The 23,486-nt window shown below is 43.8% G+C and overlaps 2 protein-coding genes across 6 annotated transcripts in view; one reads left to right on the top strand and one right to left on the bottom strand.

Moving 5' to 3' along the window:
• The first annotated feature begins 115 nt into the window (after positions 1–115).
• LOC119183122 (non-structural maintenance of chromosomes element 1 homolog) lies at positions 116–11,592 on the top strand. Of its 2 annotated transcripts, none has more exons than XM_075873773.1 (5): positions 116–356; positions 2,415–2,626; positions 4,368–4,514; positions 6,733–6,853; positions 11,378–11,592. In XM_075873773.1, the coding sequence occupies exons 1-5, from the start codon at positions 149–151 to the stop codon at positions 11,497–11,499; spliced, it is 810 nt and encodes a 269-aa protein (XP_075729888.1). In that variant the 5' UTR covers positions 116–148; the 3' UTR covers positions 11,500–11,592. The 2 variants fall into 2 exon arrangements, with proteins under 2 accessions (XP_075729888.1, XP_075729889.1); XM_075873774.1 differs by lacking the exon at positions 116–356 and adding an exon at positions 734–848.
• A 9,664-nt stretch (positions 11,593–21,256) lies between these two features.
• The window catches only part of LOC119183120 (uncharacterized), a 31,669-nt gene continuing 29,439 nt past the window's right edge, over positions 21,257–23,486 (bottom strand). For all 4 annotated transcript variants that reach the window (XM_037433574.2, XM_075873772.1, XM_037433575.2 and 1 more), the window contains one exon: positions 21,257–21,499. In XM_037433574.2, coding sequence (XP_037289471.1) covers positions 21,386–21,499 — 114 coding nt within the window. In that variant the 3' untranslated portion in view covers positions 21,257–21,385. The remainder of the gene's footprint in view (positions 21,500–23,486) is intronic.

Raw genomic sequence — 23,486 nt, forward strand, 5'->3', positions numbered from 1 at the left:
TGGCATAGAGCCAGGAGTGTGGATGTCATGTAGTGTTTATGAAACCACGATGAAACTTTATCAAAGCTGGCAACTACACATGGCAATCACCGTGATGGCAATCAACCTATCATAGCCACAGCCAATAGCCAATCCTAGCGCTTTTCACATGGCTTTTCACCACCGTCTTGTTCATGGCGCGTTTTTTTGCTGTAGACGTGATCGTTCAAAACAAGCTTTGACATTTCGTTCACAAATCGCTATGGCTGTGCACGGGGACCTTCACCGTACTTTCATACAGATCGTGCTGTCACGCAAGATATTGCCCCTGACCGAATTCGAGGAATTGGTGCGCTATTGTCAAAGAAAATTTGACGGTAAGCAGTGTATCGTAATATATCGCGCACTTCAGATGCGCGCGGTGTTTGCAACTCAGATCAAACTCTATTCGGCTAATATGCGGCGTAAGAGGAGTCCTCATTCGCCTTCCTCAAAGCGCATCGATGGCTTGCAGGTCAGTGACCACAGGCGAAGTAACGTGCAATACACAATGCTGCAGAGATAATAAATTTACGCTGAGTGATAAGTAACGATATTACGTCGTGGTGCGCGAGAATTCACATATGCCATTCACCAGACACGTAAGCAGGCGTGCCAGGAATAATCTTTTCAGAAGGACGGGGGGGTCGAGGTGGCACTTGCTGAAGACCTTGGCTGTTCAGAAAAACACCAATGTTTTATTACTCGTTATTGGTAAAACACCTTACCCCATAATATTGGGGGGAGGTGTAAGGGGGTTACTATAGGCACCCCTCCCCCCCGGCTATGAGCCTGCAAGTGACCATTGGCAAAAATCCTGCTGCGAATGTGTGAGAAAAATATTTTACAACTAACATACTTTCTATCAGATTATAGCAGAACTCTTCGCTGTCTGTGAACAGCTGCGCGATTTGATATGTCACAACTATTCAAGGTGCAAGTGTTCTGTGGTTGTAAGGGCTATCGAATGACTACTATGAATTCCTTGCCGGTGGTCAATCTTTGGGGGTTGATGATCACTTGAACAACGCTATTAGTGCTCGATTCGGGGAAGGGGTGGATGAGGACTGAATTTTAGTTCGCAGTGCCTGTTCGTTTTATTGTAAAGTGTGAACGGGCAAGGACGAAGTGAGACAGCAGGATGAGTGCTTACCCTTATCCGAAATATCTTTTAGAGAAATCTGTTTACACGTGACTCCTGCCTTTGTCATGCGGCGCTCCCCTTTGAAACAAACAGGTACTAACTCGGCCAATTTGCCATCCTGTTGAAATTTCTGTGATAGGTACGTTTCCAGTGAAAAACAGCCTTGCCCCGCCGCGGTGGTCTAGTGGCTAAGGTACTCGGCTGCTGACGCGCAGGTCGCGGGTTCAATTCCCGGCTGCGGCGGCTGCATTTCCGATGGAGGCGGAAATGTTGTAGGCCCGTGTGCTCAGATTTGGTTGCACGTTAAAGAACCCCAGGTGGTCGAAATTTCCGGAGCCCTCCACTACGGCGTCTCTCATAATCATATGGTGGTTTTGGGACGTTAAACCCCACAAGTCAATCAGTGAAAAACAGCCTTGAATCGGCAGTTTTCTTGCATGATTTCTTAATAGAGAAAAATTTCTTGGTACTCGGCAGTGTGTACGATAAAACAGGATGTAAATGGCCCCCATAATTATCCATCACACAAGTCACGCAACTGCATTGTGCCTTAGAAGTGTGGCGGTTTGGGCTAGCGCTAAACTCCTTCGTGCCCCTTTGTCGTCATTCTGTTCTCGCGCTATACCCATCGGCCTTGTGCCAATGTGCTTAAGCTACACTACAAATGCAGCAACTGTTGTCGGAGCTGCATAGTGTGTACACTGCAGCTGACATTGTTTTCCAACAGTGTAGCAAAGCTTAAAATTCCCGATTCTAGTGCTTGATGTTTCTGTGAATTTTGGAAATCGTGGCCATTCGAGTGATGCCACGTGTGTTGAAAGTGATGCTTGGGAAAGGCTCAAGATGTGCACCTGCTTGCCGTTATTTTCATAACCTGTTATATTATTGCTCTCTCAGAATCCAAACTTTTTCTCAAAGATTATAAATTTAACTTAAATCATGTTATAAGCACTTAGCTTAAAAAAAAAAGCATGTAGGTGTAACAGTGAACGGGATCAGATTGAGCCTAGGGATGCTAGTTTGGCTAGTTAATTTCAAGGATTTTGAAAATATTAATACTACAGCCATACTGGATGGAACTCACAGGCAGATGCAAATGATAGATGATATATATGCGTGTTTATGTCCTAGGCAGTAACCTTGAAAACACACCAGGTTTTTTTTTCAGTCATTCTGGTGTAGCACTGAATTCACTCCTTTTTTTGGTTAAAGTTTTGTTGTTCCAGTCACAACGATTCTCTTTCTCTTTCAGTGCCATTGAACCCAGAAGGAAACCTGCAAGCACTCGCAAAGTTTGTGTCTGACGTCAACAACCGACTGTCCCCCTTCCACATGCGGCTCAAAAGCGGCGTGAGCGAAGAAGACGGCTCTCATTTCTATGCTCTAGTTAACATCAGGGACGACGCGCTGTCCAAGTGTGCCACCAAGTTCTCCGGAAATGAGATGAAGTTCTTCAAAAAATTGGTGAGTTTTTAAATGGGGCACTTGGTAGCTGTAGTGTTGGTGGTTACTAAGCAAAGGCGCCATGAGATTTCTTGCATGAACAGCCTTTCTTTTTTTGCCGTGCTTAACATCTTTGCTGTTAAAATAACCAAAAAATTGGATTAGGAAAGAAAGGGGCTTGGTAGCAGAGATGCTATTTGTCTTATTTAGCACAGACATTTCTTATAAAACACTAGGGGTAAATCAAGTGCTAGTGTCTATGGAAGCTGCAATGCATGGCGCTTCATACAACAGAGGAATTACGGGTAATACGTGGATTCGTCTAAGCTTTGTTCAATTGGCTCTGTGTGACCAGCAGCTGCTTTGCCGCAAGACAAAGTTGTGCAAACGTTCTGCAGTTCCACTGCGCCACCTTGACCTCTTGGGCTCACCAATTCAAATCGGTTCATGATCTTCCCAATTGATTCTTTTATCCAGAACACAATAATAAACAAAAGCGTGACTGCGTTCAAAGCTGCAAGCAGGCAGATTAGGCTAATCAACGTTCTAGCCACAATCACCATGGTGGTGAACGATCGCAACGCCAGTCCCCACTATTAGCTGATTGATTGATATGTGAGGTTGAACGTCCCAAAACTACCATATGATTATGAGAGACGCCATAGTGGAGGGCTCCTGAAATTTTGACCACCTGGGAATGCTTAATGTGCACCGTAATCTGAGCACACGGGCCTACAACATTTTCGCCTTCATCGGAAATGCAGCCGCCGCAGCCGGGATTTGATCCTACCACCTGCGCGTCAGCAGCCGAGTACCTTAGCCACTAGACCACCGTGGTGGGGCCCCACTATTAGTAAATCTTGTTGGAAACCCTTATCATATTCAGTGCAGTCCACTAAAGTTGGAACACCCGCTTTGCTCGGATTTATTGTCTGCCGGCTTATGCAGTTTTAAAAATAAGGCCCTTCTATTTGCTTCATTTTCTTGGTTAATGATCATTGCAACGTAAGCTAATTAAGTTGAAGTGAAATGATCTTAATGTCTGTGCTCGTTCATGCCAAAACCTTGATGTGATTATGAGGCTTGTGGAGGAAGGTGCTACAGGTTAATTTCACTACCTGGGGTTCAGCAAGCGTATACTGTTAGGGACGCTAGCATTTTCGTATATTGCCTTCATTGAAGCGCAGCTGCTGTGTCTGAAACGAACCAACACCCCTGTGCCTTAGAGAGTTATGTCCGAGCTGCCACGGTGGATCTAGGAAATTGAAATACGAAAATATTGCCATGTAGTATGCCTTGTTGTATTGATATAATATGCACCGAGATACCTGGCATTGTCATTAGACATCATATGCGGTTGTAACTTTTTAACACTTGTTGCCTGAATTTTGCGGCTGCATACTGGAAAACGCACCCATAAGCTTGCCCGAGTACGAATATTCACTCCTACAAATCACAAATGCTCCTACAATTTGTCGCAATATTTGGTCGCTGTCAAACTTTGTTTACCACTACATATTCTAGTATTACAAATTTCATGATTCTGGGCTCAATTATGGTTATAAAATGTTTCCGTTTTATTTGAGCTCGTCTCCTGCATATCGCTTTCAACTGGCTGATGTGCAGTGCCTTGAGTAAAGCTCTATTTTAAAAGCATTCAATATAAAGGTGTCACAAGCCATAAAGAAGATTCTGTTGGTGTACGTAGTTGGGTTTCCCAAAATTTGTTTACAGTGTCGTTTCTCCCGTACTGTTCTTGCAGGTGCTGAAAATTGCCGAATCTAACTGTGGGCGCATAACCTCAACAGCAGCGCTCAACATCGTCTATGAAGATGGGGACTCTGGCCTTCAGATAAGGACCGCTCAAGCTCTTATTGATCGGATGGTCAGCCTTGGTTGTCTTACTGTGGTAAGTTATTGCATTTTCATATCTACAGCACTTTGTGACTAGGTACCGCGTGATAGCGTATAAGGTGTAGCTCTTCACCAAAGGTTAGCTATTATCACCAACTCTTTTTCACTGCGTGGTTCACGGTTCACCCTTGCACCGACTCAATTGCTGCTTCCTGATCATCAAAAAAGCAGAAAAAAGAATTCTACAGCTCTTGCCATTTTGTGAAAATGGGCGCAAGCAAAGCTTTGGGTCTGCATGGCCGGTGCATGACTTCTTCTTCCTTCTCTTGCATTGTGCAATGCTCCTTCCCAACTGTTTCCTCCCTCTATGCTGGAACTTTGACCTTGATCCACGTGCTTAGCAGCGCAACACTTCAGTTGCCATCCTGGACATGGCGTTCATGCATTCACCTCCAAGCAACAGTGAAAAATTGGGCAGCATGAAATTACAAATCTCCTCCATAAAAGATCAGATGGTTGTATTAGGAACGGCTGATTGTGGAGAAGCCTCAATTTTAGTAGTTGTGTATCAGTTTTTTGGAAAACAATGCGTACAAAATGCGCGTGCGACTGGCGCAAATTTGAGGGCTGCATCACTTTATGCTCGTCGGATCCATGACTTTTGTGTACGCCACAGCTGAAATCTATTATTTTTGGGAGCTTCTATTGAAAATTTCTTTGAAATGGACTTCTTGCTCAGCTGTTACGAAAATTCAGTGGTGTAAAATGTACAGCATACTGAAGGCTGTTTGGAATGGGGAAGTGAATTTTGCTGCTGCAAGACAACCGGAAAGGCTAAGAGCCAGCCGATTAACAGAACACATAGGCATGTGCATGTAGAAGGAAAGGGCAGCCGTCACCTCTAGTTGCTGGATAGAGGTAGGTGCGAAGTTTGCCCCATACATTGACTTAATAGGGAGGGGGAACGCTGCAATGACCCCCCCTTCCCCCCCCCCCCCCGAAGAGGAGCCCTGCACGCACGCCCATGATGGGATAGACAGGCTTCTGACAATTAAGTTGATTATTCTATGGCAGGCCCATGAAGAAATAAATCACATAGCATAGTTTTCTTAGTCTTTGCATACTCCGACTTATACAGGCAGAAGAGGCCGTGCTTAGATGGCTAAAAAGCCACTGCCAGTTACCGCTGGGACAAAAAATATAATCCTGCTCATGTACTGGGCTATGTGATTTGATGCTGGGGTTATTGAACTTGTGGCTTGTGGTGTCCAGGGTGCGCACTCATTGGTGCATGCGTGTGTGCATCCGCTTTTATGCTAAAAATGCTGTTGCCTTTCAAAGTTGCACCTGAATGTACTTTCTCTTTCACGAACTGCCTATTTCTATTAAAGGGCCCTTAAACCTCCTTCGATTTTTTTTCCAACAATTCAAGTAAATGCTCATCATGCATAGGATGCCATCGCGATCAACAAATGCCACGCGTGGCAGCGCTGGGAGCTGCGGGTGTGCAACAAACTCCACAAAACAATCCCTCCACCTCTACGGGCCTTTCTGTCCTTCGTGTGACGTGGTGAAGTTGGATCTGTAATGCGTAGTGCAAGTCATAGTGCAATCGGTCGAGCAAAAACTTACAGGCTCCGGTTAGTCTGCAAGCAGCTGCCTGCGCTCCCTGTTAATTGTCATGTGGCAGTGGCTACTCACCTCATGTAGAGCTGCTGTGGCACAATGTGTCAATGTACGGATCTGTTACGTTGGCGAAGGGTGTGCGTGCATCACAGGGTCTATACTTGCACGATTTTAAGGAGCGCGGGTTGGAACAGGAACAGTGATTAGCCAACAAGCACAGAGTCGACGAAGTCGCTGAAACCAGAAGTGGACGGTGTTTTGAACGGCGTGTCGCTGACGACGTGTCCCACGTGAGATCGGGAAGGGCACTCGGGGAGGAGGGCTAGGCGGCTTTGGGAGAGGAGGTAGCAAAGGAAAGAGCAAAGGAGCAGTGGCCGTGTTTATATCATCAAATGCGTCACTCCGCCGTTACGCCACAGTTTCGAAAACTTCTCACAGCTACGTGTTCTTTGTAGACTCGTGCACGACTTCCCCACTTCGACTATACGTTTTGACCTCTGGGTGTTTTAGGGGCTCTTCAAAGGTTGTCGGGAGTGTAAAAGCTGGTCATGTGACTACAGAATCATGAGTGGCTTGCGTTTTAATTTTAAAGCATTTTCTAAAGATGCTGCACAAACGTTATGTTGTGGGTCACCTTGTTTCGTTAGGAGGAGGGCAATGTATCCTTGGCTCCATTGACACTCCTTGAACTGGAGCCTTACCTCCGAGAGCAGCTTGGCGACGCGATTCCTCAATGCGACGTGTGCAAGCAAATTTGCATCAAGGCAAGTGCTGTCATTATTCCACTCTCTTGAAATATTCTGTAATTTGTGACATCGCAAGGCACTGTGCAACACATATTAGTCGAACATTATTATAACGAAGTCCATCTGACTTGAAAACAGCTTCCTTATCGATGTATATTCATAAGACTTATTTATACAGTTAATGTGGCTGTTATCGCACTTTTGGACATGCAGTTTGGGTGAAAAATTGGGACCCGGAAGTGTTTGAGCATTTCAAACTTCAGTCCTCATACCATAGGCTATTGAGCCTATGACCACCATAGGCTCAATAAGACCTATGGTGGTCATGCGCAAGCGTCCGAATTTTCAAGCATGTCCAAAAGATCATCAGCTATGTCACCTTTATCCCTTATGTCTGTTGGCATATCCCATACAATAATATACACTCAAACCTCAATATGACGCACGTCGATATAACGAAATATTGGTTACAAGTTCTAGGGGTGTGCGAATATTCGAAAGTTTCCAATATTCGGCAATTATTGTATTTGTAATATTCGTATTTGATTCGATAACCACATATTCGAAACTTTCGAATATTCGAGCTAACTCCAATGTTTCTCAAATATTCGATGTTCACAAATATTTGCTAGTAAGTTTGTGCGATTATTCGAATGATTAGAGTATTCAAACGAATATTAGGATATTCGAATTCGGTTCGAATTTAAATTATTGAAAATTTCGAAGTATTCGTAAGGAACGAATAAATGTATAATAATCTGAATGTTCTACTTGTAAAGATGGTTTCACTGCAGTGTAGGAATGCTAAACCGTGAAAGCTACTATCCAGGAGAAATCCGCTCTGCCGCGAAGCCCACTTTTAAATTTAAAGGGCCCCCTCGCAACACCTTCAGAGCATTGTCAGAAAACGCTGCCGATCAGTAGTCGAGGCTGCCGAGGACACTCAAGTCAAATATTATAGCGCAGCATGCGGCTTGCGATTTACAACAAATTCTCAAAGTCAGCTACAAATTGCTCTCTTTTCTCGGCAAATGAGTCCACAAGCTCGGAAAGCACGTTCAACGTATTTTCTTTCCCTGTGCCATCCTTCTCTGCTTAGCTTCCAGTGCTGTCGTCGGGATGAGAAGAGAGGATGCACTAGTAGCGTGCGAGAAATCTTTGCAACTCTGCGCGTACTAGACGGATTCTAAAAAAGCTTGCGGCGATCAATTTATGAGGCAATAAATAAGCTTCTTTAATGAATCAATTCCATGGCTGCTTGAAAAAGTGTTGCGCAGCCTTTTTAAGTAAAAATATTACTCTTAAATCAGCTCATTTTATTAAGCTTAAAAGCTAGTCATGACGGCTTATATGCTTTAAGTATCATAAATCTGAAAATGTTACATATTTTAAAGGTTATGACTCGCATCCTGCTGAAAGTAAAATCTTGCTACTACTTAAAGTTCTTTCAAGTACTTCAGCAGGAAGTACTTACAGCAGGAAAGTACTTAAAGTACTTTCCTACTGAAAGTAATATCTTGCTATTACTTAAAAGTTCTTTCAACTTCCTTTGAATGCAAAAAAATGGAATTTACATAGAGGCTCTATTTCATTATTTAAAAAAAATATTGTGCAGGTTAGTTAGGACATGGTAAGTATACCCATTTTTCTTTATATCTCATATATACTATTCGAATTTGATACGAAATTATTCGACCAAAATCACTATTCGCTTCAAACCTAAAATTCACTATTTGCGTTAGCCTATTCAATCGCATATGTCACTGTGAAGAACTTACGATTTTGCGCATTCGCCATAAAAGCCTCAGTAGATCATGCAATGACTTCGGCGCAAGTGTGAGGATGCCTGCTGCATGGGAGTGTGATGACGGCTTCCAAGGAATGGGGCGGAAAGTCATCGCAACAAATCTACAAATGATAAATGTCTCAATCAATCTAAATCATGTACTGCCTGCATGGCAGTACGTGTGGCTTAGCGGTTTAACGCTGTTACGGTTCACAAAAGCGTACCGACCACGCCCCTGTGCGCGGGACCACAAGTGCGTATCGCTCGTGGAAACGCCGCCGCATTGGCTCGACAAAATAGCCTTCACACCTTTGCTCGGTCCCGTGCTGAGCGAGCATGAAGAGAAAAAATCTCTACACAAGGGCAAATGCATGCGTATACGTTACAGGGTGCGGCGCTGATGGAGTGAGCTTCGTAGGCGATGCACTGTATGCAAGTTTCTAGGGACGCGCTCGGCTTGACGTACTATGGTAACGAGTTTCATGTATAGCCACGGCAGTTTTCGCCAATGGATCACCGTAGAAACGTATGCGCACATGTCGAAGCCTAACGAGTCGTCTGTCAGCTGTGCCGCTACTTCTGCATGTATACTCTCTTCATATTTCCAGAATGATTTCATGATAGCAGATATGGTCATGCAAATGAGCTGAAGTGTTTTTTCACGCAATGGCAAACATAGAAAAAGCCAAGCACTTTCGGTAATGTTACGATGGTGTCATCACATATAGCTTTCCGTTGCTACCGGCGACGGACGGATAACTGCGTAGTTCCGCTGCGTTCCCGAAAGCGCCTTTGAAAATCCGCCGTACCCGTATTGCGCTCGCACAGCAACGTCTCCTGCAATCAACCCTTTGTTACACCGTTGCTAGAATCTCTTGCCAACATCAGTTAATTGCCGTCTGTAGCCAGTGCTCCGAAAGGGGTCGCGATGCGGCAAAATGGTGCCCTCGCCGTCCGGAGTTGTGGCTCTGGCAACAAAAAGGTGTATTTCGGGAGTCTTTCTATCACAAATCAGTAATCATCTATTTCGCACGCTTACCTCACGTTATCACTGCGCGCACGATACACGTCGGTCATGACCGTGCAGTTATAGCGCAACACGGCATTCTTGATCGAAAAATGGCGAGAAAATTTGAAAGAAAACTTTAAAATCGGGGTCTTTCGAGCCATGACTGATAGTGTGAGAACCTGGATGGAATGGTAACCATCTAGGCTGCTTTAATAATCACTTAGATTTAAGTACACTAGTGTTAAATGTTAACACAATCAAACCAGTGTCCTCATGCTCAGTAGTCATCATGGCAGGTACGAAACCTTTTCTTTTTGTTTTGTAATAAAGTGCTACCACATAAATAAAAAAGATGCAAAAGGTCTGTTCAATACGCGGATTGAACCCAAGACATCACAGTCACAAGCTCGACTATTACAGTCTTATGCTTTTTGGGAAGTACAGGTGGTGACATTTTTTTTTTTAAATTTTTGTGCTCAATAACTGACTATACTAATAATTGTACTGTTTCAAAACTAAATATATGATTGAGTAGAAGATTAATGGTGAAAAAAATTGTACCTCTCCATTATCCGAATCGTATTAAAAAATTTTGATATTTACACACCCATATCTATAATGAATTATAATTATAATGAATTATAATTATATATAATGAATTATTATATAATTCATTGTATAATGAATTATAATTATAATGAATGAAGAATAGTCTTGCAATAGATACAGGAATAACCTTTATAGCAAATTTTTGGATATAACAAACTGATGTTTTCAAAATGCAACTTTGTTAAAATGAGGTTTTAGTGTAGTTTTCTCACTACAGCTTGCCATCCCCCTATTTCGCTTTTTTTTTTCAACTACCTTACCCTCCTATAGGAATTATTGTTTATATAACAATGAAATCTATGTGTAGCTTGGGTATTGTCATAAGTGGGTTTGACTATAAACAAGGCTCCACTGTAATTACTGTATGGACACCTGTCTAAAAAAAGTCAGTTTTGCCAAAAGGGCGAAGCAATGAATGCAATAGCAACATATTCAAATGTTTTTCAGAGCAAAACTAGCATTTTTTGGAGCAATGTTGATTGTAGTAAACATGCGTTTCCTATGTAACCAAGTTTCCTGCGGCATGGCTACAGTAGATAACCACAAGGCTCGTGCATAGTGATGGCATTCATATACAAAGTGAGGCTGGCAGTCAACTCATTTAGATCAGATCTCGCGTAACTCTACAAAATGCTGGTGTAAGAGAACACGGCCACTTCAGGTAGACTTTTGGCACCGTTTTTTTCGTGTTGAGAGCGCAGCCCGTAGAGGCTCCTGCCTGTTGAGGGAGCACAAGACGCGCACTGATCATTGCCGCGATAGCGCAGCACCCACAAGTCCCCTGCTGTTTACTACCGAGATAAGTGCGCGCCCACATGAGCCCGGCCCGAAAGATGGCGATGTTCGCACCACAGAAAGAAGAGGCTAGCGCATCTTTCCCCGTATATATATATATATATATATATATATATATATATATATATATATATATACACATACACACACACGTGAATGACGGGGGCGGCGATGGTAAATACCAGCAGAGGCTGCCCCTATAATTGCTATCACAATAATAGCTTTCAACATAGCTACAAGACAGACATTTTTTTGCCAGCAGTACTATACTTCTACTTTCAAAACAGCGCTGGGGTTACTTGTCAGCGATGTTGCTAGATTATCTCTGCTTCTGTTTCTGCAGGGAGAACTGTGCTCAAACCCCAACTGCCGTGTCAAGCTGCATAGCCACTGCGCGACACAGATCTTTCGTTCGAGGACGACGTCGTCCGGAAGCTGTCCAAGTTGCGATGAGCCGTGGGAACGGTAGACGAGAAGAACGTCAGGATGCAGAAAGAGTCTAAAAACACGGCTCGACTGTGATGTACATTTTTATTTAATAAACCTTCATCAGTAAACTGTACATGATGACCCAATGAAGGAAATGACTGTGCTCATTTTGTTTTCAAAGCGGCTGTACAGTAATTTTGGTTTCAATCTGCTTATGGCAGTGTGCTTCTTGCAATCCTGACGTCGGGGAAAATATCATGATCAGGCTCCGGCATCAGTTCGTGCACCGAACATTCGCTGGCCCATCGTTCTGGCAACTGGTTCACTGGCAGTCAATGACCATTCATGACCAAAGTGGATTGCAGTGCTCATAAGCTTCAGTACAATAGTACAAACATGCGTATTCAATCAATGATTATGCATCAGAAATAAGTCTATGTTGCTATGCTTAGTGCATCAGTCTTCAAGACTGGAAATGTGCTCTGCAGTTCATGTACACACCACAGTCGCAGGCTGCTGTATGAGGCAACAACACATTCATGAAGGCTACCGTATTCACTCGAATGTAATGCAACCACGATTATAACCCGAGAGGCGACTTCCAGGAGGAATAACAATAAAAATTGTGCGCACCATTACACTTCATCCACAACTTGAATTAAGGTTTTTCATTGTAACGCGAGAGTTAAAGGGACACTAAAGTGAAGTAATAAATCGACGTTGATTGTTGAAATGGCGGTCTAAAAACCTTGTAGCGTTACTTTTGTGCCAAGGCAGGGCCTATTTTGAAATAATATGTTTTAGTGCTCTGCATCGAGTTGGCGCACTTCAATTTACCCGCCTCAAGAAGCGGACTGACCAGACCGTCACACGTCACTGTCCCCATGCGCAACGTTGCCCGGCTTAACTGCGCTAATAGCAGCAGACTAAAATGACTCATTGATATGTAGGGTTTAACGTCCCAAAACCACCATATGATTATGAGAGACGCCGTAGTGGAGGGCTCCGGAAATTTAGACCACCTGGGTTCTTTAACAAGCACCCAAATCTGAGCACACGGGCCTACAACATTTCCGCCTCCATCGGAAATGCAGCCGCCGCAGCCGGGATTCGATCCCGCGACCTGCGGGTCAGTAGCCGAGTACCTGGCAGCAGACTAAAAGCAGCAGGAGCCACAGCAGCAACAACAGCCATTGATCAATTTCCCGCCATGGGCTTCCAGATTGCAGACACTTTTGTTTGAACTGCGCCTCGCTAGATGGCACCACCTGTCCTGTGTGACCATGGGAAAATTGAATTTTTGAACCACTCGCTTAATTCCCCATAGTAAGGTCCAGCAATTCCTTTTTTTTTTCATGAATCAAACATAAACGAACAAGCAGCATTTAATTGCGTCTCTTAATGCACGCAACAATCTTTATTTAGAGCAGTTAAACCGAATATTAGTGATTAATTGTAGGTGGTCCGTCTGATGTCATCGGGATTATTTTGAAAATGTCCTACTGCGTTCTTGTGCATTTACTTTAATTTCTCGGTAAGTAGAGCACTTTTGTTAATAGTATTGCTGTTTTAGATGTCATACATTAAGCTTTCACTCTGACGTAAATTGTTGTTTGACTTTAGTGTCCCTTTAAGTAAGCAAACACTGCCGAAGAAACCCGTGTTACATTCAAGTAAATACAGTAGTTAATCTAGCGTCAGGGTTGGCTAAAGCAGCGCAATGTAACGAAGGCAGAGCAATTAGAAAAATACGCTTGTTGTCCCTGATGGTACAAAAATAGTAAATTACTGAAAGCTTTTGTAAGAAATGCGAGATCTTCGACCAAGTTTTGAGTCTGACAGCCAGTAACATCTCGTTTCCTTTCTTTAAGCACCGCACTTTCCTTGCATGTCAAACTAAGAAACTGCCTTGTAAAACCACTGCTGCGTTTCACATGTATTTGAATCAAGTGACAACAAAAGCCTGTGAGGGGAGGGGGGGAAGCTCACCTACAGACATGCCGACTTCTTAAATGGCAGGGCAAAAAGTACTGGCAACTATGTACACGTCAGACATAAGCAAACACGTAAACATTAACAGGTAAACAAACAGGTAAACGAAAGCAAACATTCGCAAACACCACGTGCTGAAGGCATGCTTGCCTGTAAGTCATTGCAAGAGTGTGCAAAGCCAAGAAATTTGTGCATAGAAAAATAATGAAATATGGAGCTCGCACCCTTAGAAAGTCCTAAAGATCTGGTCTGCGGCCGACTTTTAAAGACTTTGAAAATGTTTTGCTATATCATGCGCGATTCCTTTCCGACCCGTTCCACTGCATCCAATATCGGCACTAACCTGCACTTGCCATCACATCTGACACATGTGCGTGCCTGCTCGTCTCCTCTGTCTGCTAAATATTGAGCTTGGTAAACCAACGTGCGAAAACTAACGTCTGCACGGAACTCGCAAAAGGCAAGCACAAATCACTTATTGGTTAAGCACAAAGCTATGCATACATGGCACATTTAACTTAGGAAATGGTTAACGTAATGCAGCTGTGCACTGTCAGTAGAGACCACGCCATGAAACGTTGCTGCTATTGCACAATAACATTGCTAAGAGTATCTACACCGCTTCTTTCGAAAATATATTGGACGACGTTTTAAGCGAGGTGGAGACCTCCCTCCTGCATCTCAATACTTCCGCTGCTGCCTCAGCCATGCAGAAATAATAAGAGTATCAGCTCATCTGGTATACAACAGTGATGTTCTGGCGAAATACTGGGTAACCAGAGACTGGTTGTGCGTAATGTGACACTTTGTCAATTGCACAACCCTACTTCCCGCGAGCAATATTTTTGGCAAAAAGAAAAAAAATCAAGACTGGTGTGTTCACTTCTACACTGCTTCCATGAATTTAGACAAGCAGCAAACCAAAATGCAGTTGCTTACCACAATAATTACTCTGTTCATCCAGTTAAGCTCTGCATCACCAGGTGGCACTTTCGATTAGGATGATCAAATTTAACTCCAGTCACCCGACTTTACGCAGTGTTGAAGTTTCAGACAAGTTAAAACTAATTAAAACACAAAGGAATGCTGTGATTGCATGAAGTGACCAGAGATGCCAACTTCGATGGGACTATTGGAAGTTGATTCAGCATCATCATTACCAGCCAATTTTATGGCCGCTGCAGGATGAATGAATTTCCCAAAGACCTCCAATTTATGCTATTTTGCGTGAACTGATTCCATCTTATGCCTGCTCACTTCCCAATGGCATCACTCCGTCTGACTTACTGCACTCTTCAGCCTTCTTTTTCTTCTTACGATATCCACTCTATTGTTCTAACAAACCGCCGGTTGTCTTTCCTATGCATTACATGGCAGACCGAGGTCCACTTCCGCTTGATACCAGCTGGAATATCGGTTGCCTAAACCAAGTGATCGTATTCCGACGTCTTAATGTCACGCCTATCTCCTTCAGTCCTTTTGGACATAGTGTCGTGTTCAACTTTTTCCCAAATTTTCCTAGTTATCCATCAAGTTTCTGTAGACTCTTTGTTTTAGGGACAGTGACAGATTGCGTCTAATTATTTGGCAGTGCCTGCCATATGTGTTCCAAGTGTTTAGCGACCACAGTATTAGGTCTTTACGCCACATTATTTGCTCTCATATTTTAATGAATGCTTCAGTTTCTTCGAAAAAAAAAAATGAAAGGTAGCGTAGCATAGCGAAAAAAACCCATGCCCGTTTAAATTAACAATGCATGGGCCGTACAACACAGTATTTTACAACACATTCAACACAGCAAAGAAAGAAATTGCAAATCTGATACATCTCTGCAGGTGGCACTCTCAAAAATGACATATGCTGATAACTATACAACATGTGGGGATTGTGGCACTGTGATTTGTTTTATTAGGAGGCATGTGCCCCTTACGAAGCTTTGTCTCTTGATACACGTGCATGAAACACACACACACACACAATATACATTTATACTCGCACACTGTATGAAAATTTGTCATAGAGAAATGTAAAAAACTACAATAGAACAGGGCCTTCTGTTCCATCCAAAGTGACAAAATAATGACTGTAGTCTTCGACAAATACATCTCTTTCTACTTTCTTGCTACTTTTGACAAAATAGACGTGGAACCACTTCGAAGCACTAAAAGAGAGGCACAAAAATAATCATACGAAATTATGTGCGAACCGACCTCAGTTCAAGAACAATAAGTCGCCAGCGAGAACCACTTGCAACAAGTCTCTCGGAGACCAGTGCGTGGCAAGGCAAGCGTTTTCTTTTTTTTTTTTGAAGATGTGCGTGAGATGTATGAACGGTTAATTATGTGCAGCTGTACAGCTCTACAATGCACGAGAAAACATTGTGCAGCACTTGTTGCACAAATAAAAAACGTCCAGGACGTCGTGTGTTAGTGGATTAAACCAGCACTGCTCCACGTGATGCAGACATATTTGGCACCGGCATGCCACTTACACAAAACTACACAAATATTTACATTCCAAAAATAACATAACACTGCGTCGGTCACCCATCAAGATCTGTGGAATCTTTAGCACACCATTGGCGTTGTCATTCTCTATGCAGATGCATGTGACCACATGGCATTCCTCAGCAATCTTCCTGTAATTAGTACTTGCATTTAGTGACTGAAAAGCATTTACTACTAGCTCTTAGCAGGCCATTCCACCACCCTATGCTGTGAATACGCTGTGTGTCCCATTGAGGCCTGAAAAACTGCAAGAACGGGAAGATCTGCAATGAAAAAATCCGTAAATGGAAATTGTGCACCTTTTAGCATTGAAAAAGACAACTGCACTTGCCGAAAGGCTTACTCCAGCACACAACTTGTTACGGATTTTTTTATACACGCCTGAAGTGTTTCTACTAATTTCCATACACACCTGTGCTCAAGGACAACACATAAGATAGATACAATGTTTCTGTATTAGTTAGCGTGGCTGCTCTGAAGTATGTGCAATGATTAGCTTCGAGGAGAGCTGTAAAATCGTGTGCATCCAAACAAATCGGGCACGACTCTCTTGAGCATGGTTTTTGACGTACACTCGTGGACAAATGGAATGTGAACCAGAAATGAAGTGAAACGGCTTCTGCCGGTGTTCACTTGAGAGCGCAATCGTACAATTATAACTATGCAGTGGCAAGAGATATTAGTTCGGGCCCCACACTAAGTGTGCGGGGCGTAAGCAGGCCAACAAGCCTACCGGCAGAAACAGAAGACTGTGTTCTAGTCTGTCCTAACTTGTCTGGAAACAATTGTCCATGACTGCAAGGTGAGCTGCAAAAGCTTAAGGGACACATTATATGCAGAAAGAACAAATCTCATGGTGCCCTCATATGCCGCCTTTAGCTAAAACTAAAAGCTTCTGACAAGGTGATCCATGAAATCAGAAGTGGCTTGGCTCAACAAAGAAGGATGTACAGCCGCGGCCACGTCTGTGTAGAGCACCCAAACAGCTGATTTTTGCTCTGCGGGGTGAAATGTTGGGGCGGCAGTATCAGGCTCTGACGTGGTCAGCCTGACAACTAGGCTGTGCGTGCTCCTGACACACCTCTTCAGAGCCCGAAACTGCCTCAAGGTTTCAGCCCGCAGACCAAAAAACCGGCTGCTCGAGCGCTCTGCACAGACGTGGCCGCGGCTGTACAGTTGTACTATGTACTTCAACCTGTGCTTAGTCAACATTCGTTGGCAACTACATATATTCGTGTTTTACTAAATCAGCACAAACGCACACCTGCTCATCAGTAAAACTTAAATTCTGCATCTGAGCTAGCTGGAAACATGACAACGTTGAAGGGAATAGCACGAAATTTGGAACAAGTGACAGCTGCTTGTTTCATCGGTTGCGCTGGGTAAGGACATTGATAGTAATTGCAACTGCGTGCGAATTTCTTTAGCAAGGAGGACTAAATAGGATGAGAAAAGAAGCACGAAATGTACAAGCACCTCTTCTTTTCGATAAGCACCACACACCGATGAATCTAGCAATGCATAGTATTAATAGTCGTTCAGTTTGCATGTCATCAGATCTTGTACATTAATATGAAAGCATTAATTGATTCATTGTACGACTCTGCTGTCAGTAGAAAGCCTTGGTAATATAATGACACACAAATTGCATAACTGGCATAGCAGATACGCCGTCTTCATCTTAAGTAATGAAGGTAAACATGGTAAGCATTGAAACATTCAACCTACTGCCACCGTTACGGCTTTGCAGGCAAGCGTACTAACTGCTATGCTACTGTTGCTTTGTGCAACTATTGTGTTGTGCAACCGTTGCAACAGGTGGCGGTGACGTATAACAGGGCACAAGGCTGTGCTCTGCTTGGCAGAAGATCGGCCAGATGGCGTTGCAGCCGCCACAGCTCTCGGCTCGTGCTCTACGCTTGCCATCGTCAGGTGCCACAATCAGCGACAATTAATGCTCTTGCATATACAGATGGCAAATGTTGCTTAGATGTCATCGTACCATTATTCGTCCTTTTTTTTTTGTCTGTGCATTCTATTTCATTGTAATGTGTAACCCTAGTGTGCCTCATCTAAAGCCAGCCACAACGGGGCCGGAGGAAAGCTGGTGAGATATTCGCTGAAGAGCAATAGAAAACTGCATAGTTTCACTAAATAAAATTAGGTGCATGAAAGCATCCTTCCATAGAATGTGACTGAACACAACACCACACATGATGTACAAATTTTGCCAATTTGAAGAGAGCAGTCCCATAAACAAAACTTTTCAGGCAGGACGTTTGCAGAACAAAACTGTCTTGACGGTGACACGGTGTTCTAGGAACAAAGCTTTGCTTCAGTTTGACTGGTTGAATAAAACACTCACACATAAGCATTCTTGCGATGAACTCTCTGCACACCATTTTTACAATGCACATAGCTTCTTACAAAAAAAAAATTGCACTGCAGTGCTGCTCAGTCTGCCAAGCGAGACAATCTATTACATGCGGTTACTCTGCAACACGAAAAAAAAAAAAAAAAACATTTTGCTCACATACTGTGCACACCAGAGTTGAAATAGGCTTACTGAAAATTAACTAAGAAATTATGATAATGACTTATCAAAATTTTCTTTAATGTGATTAGCACCCTTCGGTCAGAACTATTCAAGTCTGCATTTAAAGGAGTACTGACACAAAAACTTTTTTCTGTTGCATAAAGTAGCTCGTGACCCACCTCTCAAGGATGAAAACCTCACTTGCTTGAGCGTGCAATAATCAATTAATTTGCATAACACAGTAGGCCTACACCGAGTTTTGCTAGTGTTTGAATAAGTGCATATAGTGCATAGTCAGAGTATTGATTACAGAGATCACTGAGAAATACGGGACGACAAAATTTTTCTGTAAAACACAGCCGTCCCCTTACGATGAAACAGTAGTGCCTGGCACACGCAGCGTTGCTACACGTGAGAACCGTGTTGACAAATGTCACATACAGAAACAGTGACAAACACTGTTGCATACATTGCTAAATTCGAGTTGATATTGCAAAGTGCTCCATTTCGTGCTCAAATGTCTTGCAAACACTTTCGAACCAATTTTAAATAAGTCCTGTAACACTTTTATACGTAATCGACAAACAGCTTCAATAAAAGAACTTATTGCCTCACGAATCAACTGCCGCAAAAAAAAATTTAGATTCCATGCAGAACGAGCCGAGTTACGAGGATTCGTTGCACACTTCAAGCGCTTCCTTTCGCACCGGCAAGTGTGCTGAAAGCTACACAGGAAAGACGATGACGAAGGGGCAGGATGATGCACATTTTCGTGAGCACTTTTTTTTAACGTAATGTAACACAGCGCACGTCTACGCGGAGACAAAAGACGAGACAAACTGCAGTGCTGATTATTATTAATTTTTTTATCTTCTGAAGTGTTGCTCACTTTCAATGTGATCGCACGTGCATAGGAAGATGACACTATCTTGTGGTGGCCATAGTAACTATGCGGTCACGATGCTCAGGCTATCTCATGGTCGCGGACTTCAGGTTTATGGTATGGTAATGTGGGTTTGTGGCCTCATTGGTAGAGAGAAGAGGGATTGATTTCCGACTTTCGTAATTAACCCCTAGGCCATTCTATTGTTTTTTGGAGATTCTGTCTAAAAATGTTTTTTTCTTGAAGTTTTCATATTGAATCTTGAAAAAGTTGAAGTGATCATGTAAATTGGCATAACACATTTTATTGTCTTAATACTCTTTAGTGTCTTTCACGATTCACAAAATAATTTGATTGGAAAAGTGGCGACCATAACATGTCAAGTCATCAAAGAAAACTTCGGTGTCAGAATAATTAGCACCGGAAAGCTGAACGATGACGAAAGACTTCTTTTCCGCGACAATGCATGAGCAACGCACACATCGTTTTCACTGGAAAAACATTTTTTAAACAGAAGTCCCCATTAAGTGGGAAATTGCAGTTAAAATAAAAGACACCGCCAAGTAAACGCTGCCATCTTTGAAGTGACACATGAACTAAGCTGGAAATGAGCGAGTCTTCTTCAAAGCACTCGTGGCGAGATATTATCTGAAATGGACGAGACTTGCCAAACGGACGACACTTTTCCAAAATGGTATGGGCGCCGCTTGGCAAGGACGGGCTGTGCTTGTCCAAAATGATTACCGGGCTAATTGCAAATTGCAGGCTGCATGTTGCGCTATGTCTAGTTCATGTGTTCTCAGGAGCCTCAACTACAGATTGGCAGCGTTTACTGACAAGGCTCAAAAAGTCTTGCAGGGCCCCACTGAATATGTTCTAAGCTACATGTGCTATTGACATGGCCAAGTGATGCGAACTCTATCTACCACACAATATCGCACGCAACCTTGCAGACAAACCTACCCCACAACTTACCTTGTATTCAAAATTTTGTGTCAGTACTTCTTTAACATACTTCATGGCAATTCTGCCAATAGGATGAATTCTCTGTGCAATGCCACTGAATAAGGCCAAAATCCTTCGTGAAATTTTGCAGAAAACACATTTACCCGTTATCTGCATCACAAAAACTTCATGAAAGCAAAACGTCACTTAAAGAAGACTAAAAGCCTACTAGGTTTAGCAACTTTCTCACCTCTTTAGCAATGCAGATGCCAGTACGAATGAACATTTCATCCAAAGGACCAGTCCAAAATGCTCAAAAAACTGTTTTCTATGATCATGCATGCCGTCCTGTCATCAATACGCGGCTTCTTATGTTGCCGTCTTTTGCTACATCACGTTTTTGACAGTTGGGACACGTTTATTTTTGTGGTAATAGTGAACATTGATATCCATATGAGCTAACAAATAGCTTTACAAACATACATAACGTGCTATAAAGAAAACTACTGGGCATAATTCCAGTTTAGCTTATGGACCAGTGTAGGTTAAAATTTCGATTTAGAAATACCAACTTTGAAATACTGCGCATTCGGCACTTGCGCTCAAATGAACGACATCCACAACACAAGAACATTTCCATAGATACACGCTGTCGTCTGCTACTTTTGAGCCAATTGAATGATGGCTGCACGTCACATTCACATTATACGACCAATCGTTTAGCAATCTAATACGTCAATCAGCAGAGAAGAGAGCCTTAAGTACGGCCAGATGACAAACCACTTTTCAAGGCGCCTTCATAATGTATACAGCTCGGACACCATCAAGCCCAATGCACTTAGTTTCATAATGTCAGTTTCGGACTTCGAAATGCACTGATGCTTTCCCATGGGAAGATGCATGTGCATAACAATGGCACAAGAGACGCGACGCGTCTTTATCAATGGAACCAATTTTCCGCAGGTTATGACAGTCTATGTGAGATGAGCGCGACGGCAAAATTTATGGGCCTGGGGCCCAGTTTGCTAGGTTTTTTTCATTCCAGCCTGGGCGCAAGACCTCGTCAGGAGGCACGCATCGAGTCCGGAAGGCCCCGCGTCGCGATGTGCTGCTTCAGGTAGTCGACGATCTGGGTGTTGGAAGCCTCGTGCGCGAGGTCAAGCGGGGTCAATCCGTCCTGCAAGAGGTGAACGGCGAACAGCAGGGAATTGTGTTACACAAACTTAATGTTGTGTGTGCAACCTGCTGCAAGCTTTCCTACCCTGCAAACGTGTACTTATAGCACGCTGATTAATTCAGAAGCATGGGTGCATCTTTTAACGCAATGGTGTTGAAGAGCTCGTTTTACAGAAATCGCGGTGTCGGCGTTGTTGATTGTGAGCAAAAAATCATCTTATGCGCGATTGAAAAATCGAGAAAGATTCAAATAAAATATAAGAAATAAAAAATTCTGGGTCTGAGTAAAGATCGAACCCGGATTGTTTGCGGGTAAGTACAGTCGAGCCCACAAATAACGGCCCCACTTAAAACGAACTTTCACTTAAAACGAACAATATCGAGCCCACAAATAACTGCCCCACTTAAAACGAACTTTCGCTTAAAACGAACAATATCCGCATAACCGTGAAAATATACATTGGTTCGATGGCACAAAATCGCACTTACAACAAACGTCTCAGAGTGCCGCTGATTGGTTACAGCGAACGGAGTCAGCAATCTGACGACTTCCCGGGAAACAAATTTCAACCACCGATCAGGCATCGGCGAGGTGCCCATACAATCTTATTGTTAAACGCCGACCCTGCCTCCACGACCCTCTAGTTGCCGCTACCCCCAACCCATGGAGGAAGAAGGTGTTTCCTTCCTCCATGCCCTGACTGCTTTTTCTTACGCACCCCTCCGTCCTTTGTCCCTCCCCGCTAGTCTGAGCACCCCACATCGCCAGACGAGGCCCGTGTTTTCACAGTGCCACCGATCTTTCGAAGTCCGGTCGTCCATCTACCCTGTTTTTGATCGCTGATACTGTCGTTGGCATAGCCAGCCTGAAGTGACCAGACCATTTGCCAACATCCTCGGCCACCGACTGTATCCTATAGTCCGAGTCTAGTGCACGCGCATACGTTACCCCACCAACTCTGATAATTTGTGATTCATTTCGTGTTTAGGACTTGTTCTCGCTCACTTTGCACTCAACTCAGCATGCCATCCGCGCGCGCACGGAAGCGCGAAAACAACTGTTAAATTGCGCGGAACGAATTGCCAAATATCGAAGTTTGTGAGGCCACACAAACCCGCCGGCGCAACAAAACGAGTTTTTGACCACGGTTGTCGATTTTTCGAAAACCTCCGCACGCACTGATCCAGGCGGTCATGCTTTGACTTCTGCGCGCGTAGGCACTCTTTCCAACTGTTTTTCTACGCGCGAGTTTCGCAGACCTTTCAAGCAAGCTACCCAACCTGCCTCCTTTCCGTGTGTTTTGGTTTTCAAAATCGCCCTCCCGCCGCATCCTCCCCTCTCTTTATCGCAACTCCTTGCCTTCCTCTCGCAAGTCTGCTCTCTTCTCTTGATCACAACCCCTTTGCCCATCTCCACCACTCCACGATGTCCGCCGCGCTGGCTCGAATTAGTTTCGTTTTCTGGCTGAAAACGGGCCCAGAGCTGTTCCACGCGTTCTGGTATGCATGTCACGTGTGCGCGTCTTGCTCGCTCTTGGTATGCGTGTGTGGTCATGATGGCCGACGGGAGGATTAGCACGCTTTTTCTTGTCGCTCAACAAAACGTCGAAAGTGTGACCGCATGGCTTAAGCGTAATCCGCGCGTTAGGTGCCGCATTGCGGATCGCTTGCTCATAGCTGTTGACTACCCGGCAGCCAACTTGCCGCTTCGGTCGTCCCGGTATTCAGCTGTGGAGATGGCAAATATTTTGTGGGCGGTGATGACGACTACATGCGCGCGAAACTGTTTTCGCGAAGCCGACTTCGTCGACGTCGGGCCCGATGCCGAGCCCGAAGCTTCCGAACTGCGGCGGCGATTTGTAGCAGCGCGTCGTCGACTCCGACCAGGGAGAGCGGGTGGGACATCTGTTGCGATTGTTTAATTATGGCCGATTATGATGCCAACACTGCGGAACCGTGCATGGATTGGGGCATTGTGAGTGGAGTAC

This window comes from Rhipicephalus microplus, chromosome 9, assembly GCF_043290135.1.
Source record: "Rhipicephalus microplus isolate Deutch F79 chromosome 9, USDA_Rmic, whole genome shotgun sequence".
NCBI lineage: Eukaryota > Metazoa > Arthropoda > Arachnida > Ixodida > Ixodidae > Rhipicephalus > Rhipicephalus microplus.